We start from the raw sequence: 20,112 nt of genomic DNA on the forward strand, positions 1-20,112 counted from the left end.
CAGGGGAACTGGAGACCTGGATGAGCCTCAGAGGGAGGAATGGTGTCCTGGCAGAGGGAACAGCATGGGCAAAGGCAGGGGAGGGCGGGAATTCTGGCCTCCACATACAGGAAGCCCCCTTCACAAAGAGGTTAGCATCAAAAGTCAATAGGTCAGGGACTTCCCTGGTGGCACTGTGGTTAAGAATCCACCTGCCAATGCAGGAGACATGGGTTTGATCCCTGGTCTGGAAAGATCCCACATGCCAGGGAGCAACAAAGCTCATGCACCACAACTACTGAGCTGTGCTCTAGAGCCTGCTAGCTACAAGTACTGATACCACGTGCTGCAACTACTGAGGCCTGCATACCTAGAGTCCATGCTCTGCAACAAGAGAAGCCACCACAAAGAGAAGCCCGTGCACTGCAACAAAGGGTAGCTCCTGCTCGCCACAACTAGAGAAAGCCCACACACGGCAAAGACCAAAGACAGACAAAAATAAAAATTAAATAAATAAAAAATTTTAAAAAATTGCTATGGTCTGAATATGTCCCCAACCAAATTCAAATTTGAAACCCTAATCCCCTGTGTGATGGTGTTTGGAGGTGGGGCCTCTGTAGGGGGGGGGGTCATTGGGTCATGAGGGTGGAGTCCTCTTGATGGGATTAGTGCCCTTAGAAAAGACAGAAGAAACCTTGCTTTTCTCTCTGCTCTCAACCGTGTGAAGATACAAATAGAGGGCAGCTGGCTGCAGGTCAGGAAGACGGCCCTCGCCAGAACCTGACATGCCAGCACCCTGATCTCAGATTTGTAGCCTGCAAAGCCTGGAGAAATAAACATTTACTTCTTAAGCCACCCAGTCTATGGTCCTCTGTTACAGCAGCGTAAGCAGACTAAGACAATCATGTCAGGTCAAAGTCACAAGGACTTGTCCTCAAAATGCCATAAATTACCCAAAAGTTCAGTAATACAAACCAGACCAACTGAGGGAGCAGCACATTCCACTCCCATCAGGGCTCCGTCTGGGCCATCGGCTTGTGGAGGAGGTGATGGGAGTCCCCTAACTATTTAGATCCAGATTTCTCTCTCCCCCAAACCCTGGAGCAGAGTAGGGGTGAGGGCACAGAGCGTGAATAGTTAAACCTGAGGAGTTAAAAGTCATGTCAGGGGTCTGCTCTGGGTTGGTATGATGGGCCTGAAGCTCGGGGCAGAGATGGGCAGAGAGGCAGTACCTCGGGTGGGGGGAGGGGCAGCTCAGCGGTCCAACTTGGATCAAATCACCTGTGGAGCCTTTAAAATCTATAGACTTCCCCAGCCTCTGCCTCCAGAGACTGGTCAAGAGCAGCAGTTCTCATTGGCAATGTCTGGAGATACTTTTGGTTGTCACTGCATGGGGGGAGGGTACTACTGGCATCTAGTAGGTAGAGGCCAGGGATGCTAGTAAACATCTAGCAAGCCCAGGACAGCCCTTCCCCTTCCAGTGAGAGAGGCGTATCCAGCCCTAAATGCCAATATTGCCAAGGTTGGGAAACTCTGTGCTAGGATGAGGCCTGGACTTCCACAGTAAGCAAAGACCATAGGGAGCCATTGATTTGTGCTCTAGAAAGATCTCTCTGAGACTATGGTGGGAGGTCTGGAGAATTTCCCACCTGGATGGGAGCCAGCATTGTTTCTCTAACTCATCAGCAAACCCCTGTGCCTGGTACCCAAGATTCAGGTCACTGGGAGCTTCCTGCCTGTTTAATCCTGCCAAAGGGAAAGTAAAGACTTCTCCCCACCCATAGTCAGTCCTCTGCCCTGCTCTGCCAGCAGTTCTTGCCCTCAGAGAGGTTAAGTGACTTGCCCAAGGCGGCACAGCTAGTGAGTGGCAGAACTGGGTCAGAGCTGCGTGAGGTCCTGACGAGGGTGAGGGTCCTCGGACACTGTGCAGGACCTTTCTACCCTGGGGTTTTGCTGACCTGCAAAACCGGGGCCAGTCCACTGAATGGGTGAGGAGCCAGCTTGGCTGCAAGAGGATATAGGACACTGAGGGACAGAATGAAGAGGGTTGGGGGAAGGTACAGTGACTGGGGGTGAGCTGAGTGCACAGAGGAGGAGGGTGGACCCATGGGAAGCCAAAGAGGCTGTGGGGTGAAGATCATTCCAAGATCAGGAGGATTCTTTTTTTTTAAAGCCCAAGAATATGTACAGGTGTCTGGGTGTGTGCTAGGTGGCACTGACTCAGAGCAGCACAGAGTGGTTTCACATGCAAGCCCATGGGCTGACCTGTGGAATTTAAAGGGCATCGTGGGCAAGTCAAACATTCCATGTCCTTGCAATTTCTTAACCGAGTCAAATGAGGTTCTGAAAGATGGGATCATTTTGATCAGTCATTATTGAGGTTCTGCCAAGTGCCACTGTGTCCTATAGAAACTCCAGGGCTTGGTCTCTGGAATAGTGGGGGGCAGGGCAGGGCCACATCCATGGAGGCCTCTGCTGCCCGTATGGCCACACATCGCTGCTGCCGACCCCAGAGCTGTGCGGGGTGAGCTTGCCCCATGAGCCCCTCCTCCCACTACCCTGGAGGCTGGAGGACATGTGTGGCCACCAATTTGGGGGGGGGGGGGATTAATTAATTTTTATTGAAGTATAGTTGATTTACAAAGTTGTATTAGTTTCTGCTGTATAGCAAAGTGAATCAGTTATATGTGTACATATATCCATTCTTTTTTGATTCTTTTCCTATGTAGGTCATTACAGAGTGCTGAGTACAGTTTCCTGTGCTATACAGTAAGTCCTTATTAGTTACCTATTTTATATATGGTAGCGTGGCCACCAGTTTTGGACCCTTGCATCACCAACCTGGTCTCCAGGCCTCCCTCCTCCCTAGGAAAGGCCACTCCCCATTTTCTGGCCAAGCACCCACCTCCTTCCTCCCCTCCCTCAGCCCCCTTCAGATGACTCCACTGTAATTTTTGCATAGCCAAACCTTCCCCAAAAGATCTGCACGGAAGCACGCCATAAGGCAGCCCTTGAAACTCAAAGATGCTATGACCGTCCCCTGCTGTCTCCTCGTGGAGGCCTCAGAGAAGACCCTAGACCTCAGAGAGACCTCAGAAGATTTTTCTGTGCTTTCGAGGAAGGAGAAGGAATGAGTCTGCGGTCAGCAGTATAAGGGGGAAAAGGCACCGTTAAATTCTCCAGCAGGTCACTCTGTCCCCCAACTAGCACAAGAAGCACTCCCTCTACCTTTGCGCCTCTTGGTTTGCCATAGATCCTTCCTGGCACCTGCTCCTGGCCTCCAGGGCGATGCTCAGAGAGCAAGGGTGCCAGGGAGCGCGGTGAGCACACAACCCACATCGTGCGCGGCGAGGTTAGCATCACTGCCATTCCAGGGCTACAGAGCAGAAGCGAGGCCCATTGCGGGAAGGGGCGGAGCCAGATCCCTTCTAGTGGGCGGGGCGGGGCGACCACATCCAGCCCCACCCTCAGCCCCGGCTCCTCCTTCTGCCACCACCCTGCCGCTCAGGCCTGACCCTGCTGCATCCACGTGACCCGCCTCCACTCACTTTCTGTCCCAGGCTCTCGATTCCACCCCAAATCCCTGAGAGATTCCTCTGGAGGAGTTCCCAGGGGCCAGACCCTCCCTCTTGTCTGGGAGAACGTGGCTTCAGGGGCTCTGAGGAGAGGAAGGAAGGAAGAAGGGAGCAGAGGGTCCACTGGCAGCCCCACTCATCAAGGGCCTGCTCCCCTGATTCCAGAGAGCAGACCCACCGGCCCCAGAGGAGCAGCTGGTTTCTGGAGGTGGTTTCTAGGGGGCGAGGAGGAAAGCCTGGAGAAACATGTCTGTTACCCACACACCCCTTCAGGGTGTGTGGTGGTTAGAGGTCCCCACGAGCCTCCTCCTTGCCTTTCCAGAATTACCTCACTCCAGCCACACAGATTCCTGGCATCCCCCCCACCCCCCACAGTGTCCTGTGCCTCCACTCCCCTGTCTGTCTGGAAAGCTCCCAGCCCCACAGCCCACCCTCTCATACTCCTCCGTGGAGTCCCCATACCCACACTCGTCCCCCACTGCACACTGACTCTCATGGTGTGCCCTTCATTTTAAGGATCTCAAACTCAGAATCTTTCAGGGAACAGGTACGTTGCATAAATGAATGGAAAAAGTGAAGTATATGGGACTTCACTGGTGGTGCAGTGGTTAAGAATCCACCTGCCAATGTAGGGGACAAGGGTTCCACCCCTGGTCCAGGAAGATCCCACATGCAGTGGAGCAACTAAGCTCCTGTGCCACAACTACTGAGCCTGCACCCTAGAGCCTGCAAGCCACAACTACTGAAGCCTGTACACTCTAGGGCCTGTGCTCTGCAACGAGAGAAGCCACCGTAATGAGAAGCCCGCACACCACAATAAAGGGTAGCCCCTGCTCGCCACAACTGGAGAAAGCCTGCACACAGCAATGAAGACCCAACACAGCCAAAAATTAATGACAAAATAACTGATTAAACCAGACTCTATAAAAGAGAAGAAGAGGAGGAGGAAGAGGAGGAGGAGAAGGAGGAGAAAGTGAAGTGTAAGTCAACAGGAATGGCTGTAACCAACCGGAGAGGGCTTCCCCCCTCAGAAAGTGGTGTAATTTACAAAAAAATTAAATGGATACCTTGCTGGTCAGACAAGGCCGGTGAACCAGGAAGGTACTTCTGAGGGCCACAAATGCTTGTCCTTTCATCTGTGTGCATCTTCCCCACTGGACCATATGCTCCTTCAGCATGGTGACATCTTTTATTATCTGTTTGTATAATAAAACAGACAATAAGGACAACAGGGTTCAACCAGCAATGGTGACACAGCTCTTACCAAATCTCTGCCTTGGTCTGGATACAAATCAGAAGCCCCAGAGAGTGGCAAAGTGTTGTTGGCAGCATTACTGAATTTGCAACTTGATGTCTAAACTCTCCTAGAAATTCTCTTCCTCAGCCTTCCTTAATGCTAGTCCCTTCAGAACACCCCAGCAATCTTGCTGGCCTCTATTCTCACTGGGCAACTCCATCAGGATGTGCACCAGGCATTCAAACTGGACATGGAGTGGAATTTTATTCTTCTCTGTTTCCACTATAGCATGGACCAGAGGGGTGCTCCTCTCTTTAGCAATGTGCACAGAGTTGACAAATTAAGAGAGCAGGAGAAAGTTAAAAAATAAATAAATAAAAATTTTAAAAATTAAAAAAAAAAAGGAAAGAAAAAACATCTTGGAGAGCAATGAATGAGATGAATGAGGCTGGGAGAGAGGAAATTCAGTAGGAGAGGCTCCTGGAACAGCCTGTATCAATGGGTCCCAACAGAAACAGATGGCACTCTCAACATGGGTAACAGGAGGAGGATTTAATGAAAGGACTGTTACAAAGACAAGGGCAAGTTTTAGGAAAGGTGACAAAGAATGGTGTGATACCCCTAGGGCCATTAGTGCTAGGGAGCTGTTGCCCTTGGGAGAGGATGCAGACAATCCTTGGTGATCTGGGAGGAAGGAAGGGAATAAATACCCCAGCCTCGCTCTCCCTCCTCCCTGAGATTTCTTTCCAGCATCTCTCATTGGCTGAAACCAATAGGAAGCTGGCCAACAGGGAGCCTCTCATTACAGTCATCAACCACCAGTTGATGATGAAGAGTTCTAACATTACCCCATGTCTTAATCCCCAAGCTCCAACTCAAAGAATCTCAATGTCCACACTAGCAGGGACTTCATACTTCAGCTAGTCTACCTCCATTTCACTCAGCAGAGGAAACTGAGACTGAGGGAAATAACCAGTCTGAGTATTAGAAGGAAGAACTGGGAGTAGCCCTCAGGCTGCACACATGCCACCACAGACATCTGTGAGTGCACAGTGAACGAAAAGCACTGCAGCCATGTCAGCACCTGGGAAGGCAGCAAAAAGTAGGCTGCTAATGTTTCAACAGCAGAACTTTTTAAAAGCAACGTCTTCTGCAGATAAGACAAAGGACAAACAGATAAAGGTGGTATTTTATTACTATAAATGTCTTATACAAGTTCAATTTTATAGCAGTTATCTATTATAAAGTAAGTCAGTGAAAGCAGTGAGGCAATTTCAGCCAGAACCAAATTTGAAACCAAAGAGTGTAATAGCTGTATCCACACTATTTCTGAATTTGATTTGATTGCATGGCATCAAGAAAGGCATGAAGCAAATAGACAAGTAATTGCAAATGATAATGGTTTTTATCAGCTTGCCTGACAATCTCAAGGTGCTGTTCAATGAAATGGAGTGGGCAGGAGAAATTTTAAGTCAAAGTCAGCACAGAACTGGGATGAACTAGCAGCCCAAGTAAACACATTAGTGAATTTCAACTGTCAAAATCTGGGATACAGTGTACGCTTGAGTGTGCCTAATTTCATTACAGTTTTTTAAAAAAGACTTACAATCTATGTTTTTAAAATGAAATTCCAGTGAAAATTTGTCAGAACCTTTGATGCACCTCACCAGGATATTAGTACTCCTTTTTTAAAATCCCAGAGTAGAAGGGAAAAGTCAGAGTTGTCTTTGCTCTGCTGTTAATCTGCTGTGTGAACTTTTTTTGAGGGGTAAGGGGTCTTCTCCTCTCCGGCTACAATTTCCCCATATATAAATTTAATAGACTGAATGAAAATGACAACACAGCATATCAAAATCTGCGGGATGCAGCTAAAGCAGTGCTTAGAGGGAAATGTATAGCCTTAGATGTTTATATTAGAAAAGAAGAGCAGTCTCAACTGTGTAAAATGAATAAATCTCCAACTTCACTCTAATTACCAGAATAACCATAGCATCACACAGTCATGACTCCTGACAGTACCACTCATTCTAGCCCATCACTCATCTCACAGATGGGGAAACTGAGACCCTGGGAAGGGAGTAACTGGCCCAACATCACACAGAATGTTAGTGACAGGGCCAGGACTTAGGCTTCAGACCCATTATTGTTTTTCCAATAAGCTCTTGCAAACAAGACACTGAGGCTTGTTACTCTGTGTTTCTTTGTAAGATGGCACAGGAGGGAATCCCAGCATTTCCTTATTCTTTGTGAACCTTTGTCAGCATCCCTTTGGGTCCTCCAAACACTCCATCTCTGTCCATTTCCCCATGATGGACAGGTCCACTCACATGGTATCTTCTCCTGCCCTGAGACCCTCCTGGATGCTCCATCCTGTTTATTAATCACCTTTTGGGGCTAATCCTTTTTTAAGAGGATGTCTGTGATTGGCCAGTCTCCTCCTTTTTAAACTGAATCTTGTCAGTTTCTGTTACAGATGTGTTAACTCTGCTACACTGGAAGAATATTGGGGGTTTTTCCTAGCTTTTATCCCTGGCACTTGATAAATCTATTGGAATTAAAATGAATTTTGCTGACTTTGTCTTCCTTTGGTGGAGGACCTTGAAGGAAGGAACAGCCATATGGCTCAAGTTTGGCTTGGACCCTTCTCCCCAACTTGGATGGGCAGAAGGGAGAGAGCAGGAATCGACTCACACCCACAGTGGGACGGACATGAAGATGTCACTCCCTTTACACAGATGAGAAAGCTGAGCAGCAGAAAGGTAAAATTGCTGGTCATAAGGGAGCATATTTATTGGAATCCCAGTGTAGCTCTTAGAACAATCACTGGTTAACTCAAGTGAGACCCTGAGTCTTGCTGAAAACTTGTGTCTTAGCCAATTTCAGGCTTCTATAACAAAAATATCATAGACTTAGTGGCTTAAACTACAAACATTTGTTTCTCAGAGTTTTGGAGGCTGGGAAGTTCAAGATCACGGCACCCAAAAATTCAGCACCTGAGAAGAGCCCTCTTCCTGGTGTATGACTGTCTTCTTACTGTGTCTGCATGGCAGAAGGAGCAAGGGAGCTCTCTGGGGTCTCTTTCATAAAGGCCCTAATCCCATTCATGAGGGCTCTGCCTTCATGATCTCAGCAATCTCAAAGGTCCTACCTTCTAATACCATCATACTGGGGATTAGAATTCAACATATTGGATTCCATGGAATCCATGGGCACTTGTATTCCACGGAAAGATTGGCAGAGTTCAGGCAGGACTTCACAAATATCAGATATGGAAGTCACACGTACTAGGACAATGGGTACATTTTTTCTCAGTGTCAATAATAATTACAGTAGAAACGTATACTTGGTCACAACCATGAGACTAAAAATGTTAGAAATGGAAGCAGCCTTGGGGCTCATGATCTGGTCCAATGTGTCCATTTTACAGATGAGGAAACTGAGACCCAAGAGGGGAAGAGTCTCGCCAATGTTACACAACAAGTCACTACCTGTAGTAGAAGAAGCCAGATCTCCTCCCTCTCCAAACAGTGCTCCTTCTACTGTCTCGGGCCAACTCCTATGGAACTTGGGAGATGTTCCAGTCTCTTTTGTTAGCTCTAACCCTTGGCCTCTATCCCCACAAAAGCACCACCTGCCAGCTCTCCTGATGGTTGCTGGGCCCACTGTCATGGCCCACAGAAGCGGTGGAGAAAGTCTAGGAAAATAATCCTTCCCAAAAAGGTCAGAAAGAGTTAAGGTGAACCCCAATGACCTTCGAGTGGCATTGGCAATGAGCTTGGGGAGCCTGGGGCTCTGGACGCCTTCAGCCGGTAGAGGCGTGGAGATGCCGGCCTGAACACCACCTGTGTAGGTCCACACATGGCCCTGAACACACATGGTCCACACATGAGGCTAGCAGACAACTGGTAGACAGCCATTTATAAAAGGAAACACAGGTTTTTATAGGGGATGTAGCCATTTCTACAGAAAGCAGGTGGATGTCTGGGAAGAGAGGCCTTTTGAGATAGGTCTATAGGACCCAAGAGGTGAGTACCGTTTCAAGCCTCAGGAGGGCCCTGATTCCTGCAGCTGGTTTGCATCTGTCAGGAAAGGAGATGCGAATGTGTATGCAGCCCCCTGCACGTGCCAGAAACTGTGCCAGGCTCTTTGCATGTAGCCCATTTATTCCCACAAGATCCCCTGGGATGGATAGTTCACCCCCATTTTTAAGATGAGAAAACAGAGGTTCAGAGAGGTCAACTGACTAGCTCAGACATGAGAGTTGAGACATCAGCAGTGCAGAGAGGGCTCACAGCCAGGAGACCTCACACACATCACCAAATACAGCAGGTGCTGAAGGACCAGAGGATTGGATGGGCCGGTGTTCTGCAAACTGGCATGATGAGAAGGATCACCTGGGGGTGCTTTCAAGGCAGAGATTCACAGGCCCCTCCTCTGGAGGGTCTGATTCAGAAGGCCAGGAGTGAGGCTCAAGGGTCCGTATTTTTAGCAAGCACCCAGTTGATTCTTATGATCAAGCAAGCCAGGGAAACACCAGGTGGGGAAAGGAGACAAGGGCATGGATTGAGGCTGTAGGTGTGGTTGGTTCTGAGACTCGGCTGCAGGACTGAGACAGGCGCATTGAGGGCAATGAGAGGCTGCAAGTTGGGGCGAAGGAGCAGTGCTGGGAGAGGTGAGGAGGTGGCCAGGCCGGTGGGCGGAGAAGGCCCAAAGCCCCAGGCCTCAGACCCCAGGGAACCCCCAGCTCTCTGTTCCTGAATTCACTATAAATTTGAGGTGTTTGGGGGTTTTGTTGGGTTTTTTAACGTCTCCCATTTTTGCTTAGGGAGGCGGCATACAGCCGTGGACTGAGCACTGGGTGTGGGGGTCAGAAGGTTCATGTGTAGACCCACTGATTGACATCTCTCTGAGCCAAGCAAACTGGGAGGTGATGCTCCTGGCCCTGCACATCTCAGGGGAGGTTTAGTAATTAAGCAAGGAACATACCTGAAGACGCTAGGTAAGTGGTAACAAACTATACAGACAGGTGGAAGCCATGGAGTTGGTGGCATTACTCAGTGCCCTGACAGAGCAGTACGATAGGGCAAGAGACTGAAAGAGGGGTCCTAAAGTAGGAAAATCCAAATTTGTAGCCAGAGGTCCTGGGTTCAGGTCCCAGCTGCACTCTTTATTAACTGTGTGATCCAGGCAATTTATTTAACCTCTCTGGTCTTCAGTTTCCCCATGGGTGAAATGGAGATGGGGTTTATCAAATTATAAACATGTGTCGGTAAGCGTGAGCCTAGGGCCGTAGTCCCCCAGTCCAGACCACTTCCCTGCTTCTGTTCCATTGATTCCCTTTAACCTGCATCCTGACCGGCATCCTCCCAGCCCCAGGGAGCAACTTTAGTGGGTATGGTTTTGTGAATTGTTTCATATGCAAGAATTTAATTTACAAAAATGGCATTGTGACATCTCAGTGTTTCTTGCTTTTGTTTCCCACTCAGCCCTGTGTTTACGATTCATATGTGTTGCTCTCTGTGCGCATCCTTTCCTTTGCTGCCTTTTTTTAAAATTAATTAATTAATTAATTGGCTGCATTGGGTCTTTGTTGCTGTACATGGGCTTTTTTCCCTAGTTGTGGCGAGTGGGGGCTACCCTTCATTGCGGTGCGCAGGCTTCTCATTGCGGTGGCTTCTCTTGACGCACAGGGCTCTAGGCATGTGGGCTTCAGTAGCTGTGGCATGAGTGCCCCATAGTTTTGGCTCGCAGGCTTTAGAGCACAGGCTCAGTAGTTGTGGCGCACAGGCTTAGTTGCTCCTTGGCATGTGGGATCTTCCCGGCCCAGGGATCGAATCTGTGTCCCCAGCATTGGCAAGCGGATTCTTAACCACTGCACCACCAGGGAAGTCCCCTGTCCTTTGCTTTTAACTGTTAGAAATTGCACACACACATACACACACTCACACCCATGTTTTGCACTTAACTCTCCTACTAATGAAACCTTACTTTTCAGATAGGGAAACTGAGACCCAGGAAGTGGGGATCTGCCTGGGAATGTCCCCCTCATCCTTGGCGTGCCCTCATCCTATGTGTGTGCCACAGGTGTTCCACCAAGAGGATGTCTGAGATAGCGGAAGCTGAGACCCCAACTCCAACTCCCTCCAGCAAGCTTGAGGCAGCCCAGCCCACAGCCCAGCTGCCCTCAGAAGCCAGCTCATCAGTGGTGACAAGCCAGGAGCAGCAGCCAGTGACGGTCCCTCCCCCTGAAACCCCAAGGGTGCCCTGGCAGAGCCCAGAGGAGCCTTTCCCACAGCCCGAGATCCTAGAGAACACCCATCCCAGCAGGGAGGAGCTATTCTTCCAGGGACATCCAGCCACTTTGGGAGTAAGTGGACCACTCAGTCCCCACAGATCATCCTCTTTCCAACGTAGGCAAGAAACAGCCACCACCAATCCCAGCAGCCTCATGGTCGGCAGGATTTTCAGGGCCAAAGTTATATTCCAGAGGGAAAGTTAGAGCAGCAGGGAGGCAAGACAGATCTGCAGTTGGGCCTCCAGTGGCCTCCAGTTCAGAAAAATAACAGGAAAGGGCTGGGGCAGCCACCACATCCTGAAGAGCACCTGCTTGAACCCAGAGTGAGCTGCATAATCTCCTCTTAGGGCCACTCTGGAGTCAGGGGTCAGCTTCCCTCTGGGTCCCCTCGACATTCCTTTTCTGATGACCCACACCTGTAAGTGGCTTTCCCCATGGAGCCTGAGTGGGTCTTTGTCAGTGGTAAGATCAGCAAGTGTGAGCGGAGGATGCCTGTGGGCCACTGATGTCAGCGTAACAGCTGAGCCAGACACTTGAATCCCAGATCCTCCACTCGCCAGCTGGGGTCTCTGAGCCCCAGTTTCCAGAGTGGGGCTCACTTACCTTGGCCAACGAGCTGTAAAGGAAAGGAAGATCAGAGAGAGAGTGTGGGAGAAGCTATTCCTCCTGGGTGACACTCAGAGAGGCAGAATGTTGAGGGCAAGGTCACAGTGCTGCCTTCAGGGTCAGAGAAGCCTAGGAGGATGCTGGTCCCATCTGGGAACGAATGACCACAAACTCTGGGCAGTCAGCCTAGGCTGAGCCAACCAGTGTTCTTAAAGGAGAGGTTGAAGCAAGCAGGAAGCTTAGAGATGCAGTACAGGGAGGGTGAGGACCGCAGGCCTTGCCCTTGGGCACAGACAAGCCCAGGTGCCAACTTGGCAACCTTTGGCAAGTACACTGCGGAGCCTCACTTCCCATCTGCATCCGGTGATGAGGGAGCCTGCCTCCTGGTGTTTTGAGCTAAGTGACGTGATGCTCAGAGAGTGCTTAGCACCCTTGGAGCCTGGTACCTTGGAGATAACAGTATTACTAATTAATAATATCTCATGAAGGAGGACTATGGCAGATGTCTGAGACGGTCCTTATCCAAGGTTTCTGGGGTTCTGCAAACCCATGGTGCCTCACTGAGGATGCAAAAGCCTGGGTCTGCCCCTCATCGGCTGGATGAAGCATTCATTCTCCCCAGGCCTTTGTTTCCTTCAGTGTCAAGTGAGGAGGTGGATGGGGAGTTTGTCTAAGATCCCTTTTGGTAGGGATGCCTGGACAAAGATTTGCTCAGCCATTTAAGTCCTTGGGAGACAGAGCTCCTCCTGGGACTACTGGGGTTTTAGCTCACCCTCTCCCTGACCCCACAGGCCCTGCAGATGTTTATTGGCTTGCTGCATGTCAGCTGCGGGACTCTCCTGGCTGCTGTCCCAAACTTTGTGGAGTTTCCCACCACTTACTGGTACCCACTGACCAGCGGAGTGCTTGTGAGTACCTTGGGGACCACGCCCAGCGGAGGCTTTCCATGGAGCCGAGGAGGTGTAAGGGGACCTGGGGACTCTGCTCCCTTCCTGGGCCCTTGGGGGAGAGTTTGAATGTCTGTGCAATAGTAGTGAAGCTGCAGGATGTGGAGCTATTCTGAGCTCCAGGGGAAGAGCTCTGTCCTCTCCACCTCATTCACCCAAGGGATGGAGCTGGGCTGTTGGGTGGTCAGCGGGGGGCCACAACTGCCTCCCTGCACATAGGGTAGGAGCAGAGGGTAGTGGTAGAAAAGGGCCCCTGCCCCAATAGATTTAGCCCAAGGAAGAAGGAAGTTCAGGGTATGGTAGCAGGGAGAGATGCAAGTCAAGAAATATAGCCTCTGCAGTGGAACAAACCCTGCCAAGAATTAGAGTCAAAAACTTGATTTCTGGACCCAGATCTATCACCTACGAGCCCCATGATTTGGGCAGGTTGTTTCCCTTGTCTCAGCCTCAGTTTCTACATCTTCAGACTAAGAGACTGGTCCATCACTCCTCCAAGTCCATGTACCAGCAGCATGGGCAGCACCTGGGAGCTTGTTAGAAATGCAGAATCTCAGCCCCTCCCCAGATGGACTCACCTGTCAGCATTTTAACAAGCACCCTAGGCTCCTTTCATGCTCATAAAGTTTGAGAAGGACCCAGTACCTAGGAGTCTTTAGCAGTCACCTTCTAGAATTCTGGTCCACCAAGCACTGCAGAGCCCAGTGGGAGGCCTGGTGCCCTTCTCTGTTGCCATAAGCCCCTTCTGTCGGGAGCCGTCTGGACAAGCCAATGCTGTGACAAGGTCACCAGGCTCCAAGGAGAACCGCAAGGCGAGAACTCCTTGGAAGGGCATTTCGGAGCAGGAGGATCGCAAGGCGACCGCTCCGCAAGGACAGGCCCCAGACCATCTCCACCCATTGTACATTCTGCTCTTTGTTTCTTTGTGATACTGTGCTTACCACCCACGTCCCCTCCCTGTTTCTGTGTCCCCAGGAAAGAACCAGGGTTTGACACATTCCTTCTCCGTGTCTGCCCCACCAAGTCCCCTCCCACCACCCCTTCCTGGAGAAGGCGGGCACCTCAGGCTACTAAATGCTGGAGAAAAGGGAGGGGTGGCTCTTTCTGTAATGCTTATGATTGCTGCAGGCATACGTATAGACGTAGACATTAGGCATAGGTATGGGTGCTAAGGGCTATCGTTTGCTTAGATATAAGAAGTAATTTACATATGTGTACCTCAGAGTCACAAGGTTTCCTATGGGTACTAAGGGCTATAGTTTGCTTAGATATAAGATTAAGAAGTTATTTACATATGCTTATCTCAGAGTTACAGGGTTTGCAAGCCGAACCTGAGGAAAGAAAGAAACTGGTAGATGCTGAGGGACAATATGCTCTGCCATAAAAGATTTTTTCTGAGATATGTTCACTATATAAACACACAAAGCTCTGACAATAAATGGAGAGATCCTGCATAGCTGACACAGGCCTCCCTGTCTCTTCCTTGCGCCGACGCCACTCATCCCTTGGGTACTCCTGGACCCGCTGGAGCTGGACTTCGGCACCCTTCCTCCCTGCTACGTGGCCGCATCGTGATGAGTCATAGATGCCCACCCTCGGGATCAGTCCTTCCGGATGGTAAACCTTCCAGCACAAGGGTTTCACTGGGAGACGGAACCACCCCTGGGCTCTCAGGCTGTAAACCCTGCCTCGCTCTGGAGTTCTTCATTGCAGGAGTAGCCACCCTGATGACCACAGTAAACTGCACAATTTCTGGGGTGCGTTTCTCAGCCATCACATCTGCTTCCTGGAAAACCTCATACGAAAGTGGATCCTTGTGGGAGCATTTGTGCAGGATGGTGGGAAGGGTAAGGGATGGGCCTTTGCCCTCAGACCTCCCTACCTGGGCCTGAACTCCTGACTACCCTCCCTCCTGCCCCCCATGGGAGTCAGGAAACATCCTAGTCCTCCACACCTTCATTGTGATCCAGACCTCACCACGGTCACCAAGTTGGCCCAACGGGATAGGGTGAATGCAAGACACGTATGAGATTAACCTTGCTGGGGGCATCCTGGGTCAGAAGTATCTTCAGAGGGGATCAATCCTGCTCCCTGAGCAACACAAGCCGGAGTCACGATTTTGGACGTAGGGAACTGGGATGGTGTATTCAGTTCCAAGGGCTGCTGAAACACATTAGCACAAACTGGGGGGCTTAAAACAGCAGGAGTTCATAGCCTTGCAATTCTGGAGGCCAAAAACCTCAAGGCAAGGTGATAGCAGGATAACGCTCTCTCTAAAGGCTCTGCGGGAGGATCCTTCCTTGTCTCTCCTGAACGACAGGCGGTCGCCAGCAATCCTTGGCCTTCCTTGGCTTGTAACCACATCACTTTCACCTCTGCGTCTCTGGCCACATGGCGTTCCTCCCATGTCTCTTCCTTTCTGATGAGGACACTAGTCCTATTGGACCCACCCTAATCCACTGTGCCCTCATCTTAACCTGATTACATCTGCAAAGACTTTATTTCCAAATGGGCCCTATTATAGGTACCAGGGGTTAGGACTTCAACATATCTTTTGGGGAAACACAGTTCAACCTACAACAGATGGCAAACAGCTTTTGTATCGATGCCAACTCTGGTGGGTTGTGAGGGTTGATTAGTGTTGTCTGCATGGGCATAGGAGGAAGAAGCAGTCACAGGTGTCCTGCCTGTGCCCCCAGCCGTAGGGCCATCATCTGGCTGTTCAGGCTGACTTGGCTTCCTTGGGCAGCTCTTGGTGTCTGTGGCCCGTGGGATGCAGCAGTCAGAGCAGAGATGTCTCTCTCGCCTCCAGTCATTGGTTCCTGGTCCCCCAGAGCAGGTCTGCAGTTCTTCTTGGATCAAAGCCCATGAAGGAAGCCTGTGACTTCTGGCACGTGAGGCCAGCACCCTCCCCTGCTGGCTGAGTTGTAACGGGTGCTCTGGTCTCCTTCTCAGATGCAGGTCAGCGTGGGGCTGAACCTGGCCAGCTCGCTGTGTGCCGGCCTCGGGGTGTGCGCCTTTCTAATGGAGCTGGTCGCCAGCGGCAGGTATGCCCAGGTGAGTGACTGTGGCCCAAAAGGTGGAGAAGGTAAAGGGGCCAGAGAACCAGCACCTGCCCCTTTGTGTACTATTTAATTCTGGAAACGACTCTGAGAAGCTGTCTTTTCCCCCATTTACCAAAGCGGGATTTGGGGAACAGGACTGAAGTGCTTTATCCATTGCTCGAGGTCACATACCTGCAGAGTCCTTCAGGCAGACCTCGCCCCCAGGTCTGTCATTGCCTCCTACGGGGTGGGGGGTGGCAGGGGGCGCAAGTTGGGGTGACTCTGAAGGTGAAGGCAACCAGGCTTTTATCATCAGCCTGTCTTCTCCTGACTGGGGTCCAGATCAGATCTGTGGGATGACACACAAATACACCATAGGGTCACTACCATGGCCCCTGGATGTGGCAAGCATGGGGTGGAAACACTGGGGGGAGGGGTTCCATCTGCTTAGCCCTAGGGAAGGACTAAGGGAGCCGTCCTGATCTTCACAGACAGTAGGACACCCCACTCAGGTGCAGGAGGTAGAAACACACTGTCCATGGCTGCCCTGTCCTGACCCCCTCAGCAGCCTCCCTGCCCGTGACCCCAGACTGTCCCCCACAGCCTGAGATCCCTGGACAGCCCCAGGACTGTCCTTCCTGCCCGTGACCCCAGACTGTCCCCCACAGCCTGAGATCCCTGGACAGCCCCAGGACTGTCCTTCCTGCCCGTGACCCCAGACTGTCCCCCACAGCCTGAGATCCCTGGACAGCCCCAGGACTGTCCTTCCTGCCCGTGACCCCAGACTGTCCCCCACAGCCTGAGATCCCTGGACAGCCCCAGGACTGTCCTTCCTGCCCGTGACCCCAGACTGTCCCCCACAGCCTGAGATCCCTGGATAGCCCCAGGACTGTCCTTCCTGCCAATGATCCCAAACATCCCTGCATCTTCAAACAGCCCCCCTGTGATTTCCTGACCAGAGGAGGACATTCTATTCCTCCTAGCATCCCCTGAGCCCCATCAGTGCTTCCACCCTGCCAGTCTCTCTCCTCCATCCCTCCCTTCTCCTTCCCCTCTGCTTTGTAGATTCAAGTCTCTGACACCCTGCAGCTCTCTCTGACTGTGGTCCTCTCTCTCCCCTGTCACAGCCAGGAATCACTTACCGTCTCCACTTCCTCGCCCCCACCCACAGCTCAGCTCTCTCATGGACGTCACCACCACCTACTGCCTAATACAATAGACACTCATCTGTATATTTTCTTACCTGATCTTTCTGTACTTGTCACTGTGGGAAGTCAGGCTGGCGGATCACATGGGATTTGGAATCAGACAGCTGTATCTGAATCCCAGCTTTAACTGACCAGCTCTGTGACTTTGGATAAATACCTTCATTTTTCTGAGCCTCAGTTTCACCCTCTGTGAAATGGGGCTTATTGTAGTGGTTGCCTAATAACTGACTGGAATTTAAATGGGCCCATCACAGGTGCTCAGTGGATAATGGATGGCTCATCCCTCCCTGAAAGCTTCTCTTCCTTTATCCGTCCGGGTACCAGTTTTCAGCCAAACATGAGCTGTGCAGTGCATACTTTCCTGGTCAGATCTGCTGACCAGCTTCCAGGACTGGGATAGTCCATGCCGAGTGGGGGTGTAGACTGGGCTTCCTTCCATTGGCTTTCCAGATGCCCCGGAAGATTCTGTCGGTGCTGCTGCTGGTCTTCTCCATCCTGGAGCTGGGCATTGCTTCCTCGTGCAGCTTCGTGGGCTTCCAGGCCACCTTCTGCTACACATGGCTCGTGAGTGGGTCAGCAGGGTCTCTGCAGGATGGGAGAGGCATACCCTCGCTCTGTCCCCAGGTCCTAGATGGGGTGGGCAAAGGGAGGAGGGACAGTGGAGCAGTGGGGGGAGGGGACAGAAGCCTACCCTCCTGCACCCAATGTGCAGTGGCCGTGGTGAGCCCCACTGGATCTACACTGGGGGCTGCTGCTCTGAGGACCCCTTCAGAACAGGGGAGGGGCCTGGGGAAGAAGATACTGACAAAAGCTGAAAGCTGAAAGCTCATTGCCCATTAAGACTGTGTGGTGAGGCCAGACTCTGGTGGGGGCAGCAGATGCCAGAGAAGCGCAGAGGGATAATGTCTCTGGGTCTGACCTGAAGCCTGCAGGTCTGCATGTGCTATAGAGGATGGTTACAACAGCTCACCTGGGCCAGGGGCTTCTACCAGCTCATTCTCCTGACCCTCGTGATAGGCATGGGGTGGGCAGGGAAGGTACTGTGACCCCCACATCACGGGTGAGGAAAGTGAGGCTCAGAGAATCCAGGTGACCCAGCAGAGGTCACAGCCAGCCCAGAATCTGGGCATGATTCCTGGGCAACCTTCTCCACAGGGAATCCCATAGTTACAGGAAAGATTCAGCCCAAAGAATTCAGTACAGGGGCTCTGGCCACCACTGCCTGCTCTGTCAAGGGGAAGCCTGGGTCCCAGGGAAGAAGGATGGGAGATCTGAAAGGATAGTGGGATTGAATGGGCTTCTGGGCAAACTAAAAGCAGGTGGCCTGGCTCTTCCTTCCTCTCCATCTCCAGTACCTGAACCCAACTGAGGATGTGCCCATGGCTACAGCAGCCCCTCATGAAAGCCCACCACGGCAGGTGCAGCAGCCCCTAGTCTCTGCATGAGCCCAAAGCACCTGCAGCTCCTGGGAGCTGAGCTTAATGTGGCCTCCAAGGACTCTTCTCCAACACCCAGGCTCTCCGAGGCTCTGCTGTCTCCCCTACTCCTGTCTCTGCAGGGTCAGCATTGCCTTTGTCACACCCAGCTCTGTAGATCACTACCCCTCCCCCTTACACACACACACCAGCACAGGGACAGGTGTCCACAATTGATGTCTTGGGAAGATGCCCCAACGTTGCTGATTCATTATCAATAAAAGGTTGGCATTTGCCTTGGGTCACATCTGTCTGGATGCAGTGACTAAAGCTGATTACCTTTTCTGTGTGTACATGTCTGGGGACCCTAAGCATATCACATCCACACGTGTAGGTAGGACAGCAGGCAGGAGTATCCACCTATTCGTTATTTAACAACTCAGGTTGGTTCCTGAAGACCCCGCTGCTAAGTGAGACGCCATGAAATAAAAATATTTTCATGAACACAAGTGGGATAATTATGAATCCATTCCATCCCCACCCAAGGAACCCGGGCAACTCTCAGAAGAATGTCCAACGGAGATAAGTGTGTAGGTCGTAAGCAATCTGAAGATATTGGGTCTATTATTTTCACCTAAGGGAGAAAAGAGTTGTAAATAGATGGTGGGTGGAGAAGGGGTGGCAGGAAGTCCTTCCTTAGGAGATCCATCTCCATCATCTTTACCAATTTTCCAAATCTGTGGGGCCTGGGGAGAGGCTTCAAGACACCCTAAGGGTTGTAGCACAGATAGAAGCTTTTAAAGCAAAATAGAGGCTAAACTGTCAAGCTGCTGGAAGCACATGAAGTCATACATGTACCCATGCATAAGGAAAGCCTTAGAATTTTTTTTTTAGGAGTTTTATTGAGATACAGTTAACATACAATAAACTGCATATATTTAGAGTGTACTATTTGGTATCCCAATCTCCCAGTTCATTCCCGCACAACCCTCCCCTCTTTCCCCACTTGGTGTCTATATGGTTGTTCTCTACACCTGTGTTTCTGTTACTGCCTTGCAAACCGGTTGATTGGTACCATTTCTCTATAGTCCGCATAGATGTGTTAATATACGATATTTGTTTTTCTCTTTCTGACTCACTTCACTCTGTATGACAGTCTCTAGGTCCATCCATGTTTCTACAAATGTCCCAGTTTCATTGTTTTTACAGCTGACTAATATTGCATTGTATATATGTACCACATCTTTTTTATCCATTCATCTGTTGATAGACATTTAGGTTGCAGGAAAGCCTCAGAATTTTTCTTGGAAGAACGCTTCCTTCTTGGCTGACATGCCTCAGTCTCCTCTGGAATGTGAGGGAGCTGAGCCAGGTGGCTTCAGGGGGTCCTTCCAACATTGGCAGTGTATTCATTCAGTCATTTATTCACTCAACAAACATAATGCAAGTGAGCACCGGGGCCCCAAAAGTCTGGTTCAAGAAGCACAGAAGAAAAGGGAAGGCTTCTAATGTAGGTTTGGTTAAGGGGGTGCCCCAGGATTTCACCCAGTTGGCCATACAGAAAGCATCCCAGAGTCCTTCCCAGGACTTTGTCCCCTCTCCCCAGTGTTTCACACTTGCTGCAGCTGCCAAAATCTCCACTCTCTCATCCACTCAGCTCTCATTCCCCTGGGGCTGTCCATGTCCACTTCTTCATCCCCACCTAAATTGGGATTCTCCAGAGAGAGAGTGTGTGTGTGTGTGTGTGTAGGTAGAGATTTGTTTTAAGGAATTGGTTCATGTGATGTGGAAGATTAGGGAGTCTAAAAT

At 50.7% G+C, this 20,112-nt stretch overlaps 1 protein-coding gene across 1 annotated transcript; it reads left to right on the top strand.

Moving 5' to 3' along the window:
• Positions 1-9,826: 9,826 nt before the first annotated feature.
• Positions 9,827-18,333, top strand: LOC130848730 (membrane-spanning 4-domains subfamily A member 8-like). Its single transcript, XM_057727135.1, has 6 exons — positions 9,827-9,864; positions 10,876-11,158; positions 12,484-12,600; positions 15,592-15,693; positions 17,339-17,452; positions 18,241-18,333. The coding sequence occupies exons 1-6, from the start codon at positions 9,827-9,829 to the stop codon at positions 18,331-18,333; spliced, it is 747 nt and encodes a 248-aa protein (XP_057583118.1).
• Positions 18,334-20,112: the final 1,779 nt, after the last annotated feature.

The sequence above is a fragment of the Hippopotamus amphibius genome, chromosome 3 (assembly GCF_030028045.1).
Source record: "Hippopotamus amphibius kiboko isolate mHipAmp2 chromosome 3, mHipAmp2.hap2, whole genome shotgun sequence".
In the NCBI taxonomy this organism is placed as follows: domain Eukaryota; kingdom Metazoa; phylum Chordata; class Mammalia; order Artiodactyla; family Hippopotamidae; genus Hippopotamus; species Hippopotamus amphibius.

Bases quoted from the DNA above. Each gene is read 5' to 3' on its own strand.
- LOC130848730 (XM_057727135.1), top strand. From the start codon at position 9,827: ATGGAGTTGGTGGCATTACTCAGTGCCCTGACAGAGCA. The intron at 11,159-12,483 runs GTAAGTGGACCA...CTGACCCCACAG, and splicing joins GACATCCAGCCACTTTGGGA to GCCCTGCAGATGTTTATTGG. The intron at 12,601-15,591 runs GTGAGTACCTTG...TCTCCTTCTCAG, and splicing joins CACTGACCAGCGGAGTGCTT to ATGCAGGTCAGCGTGGGGCT.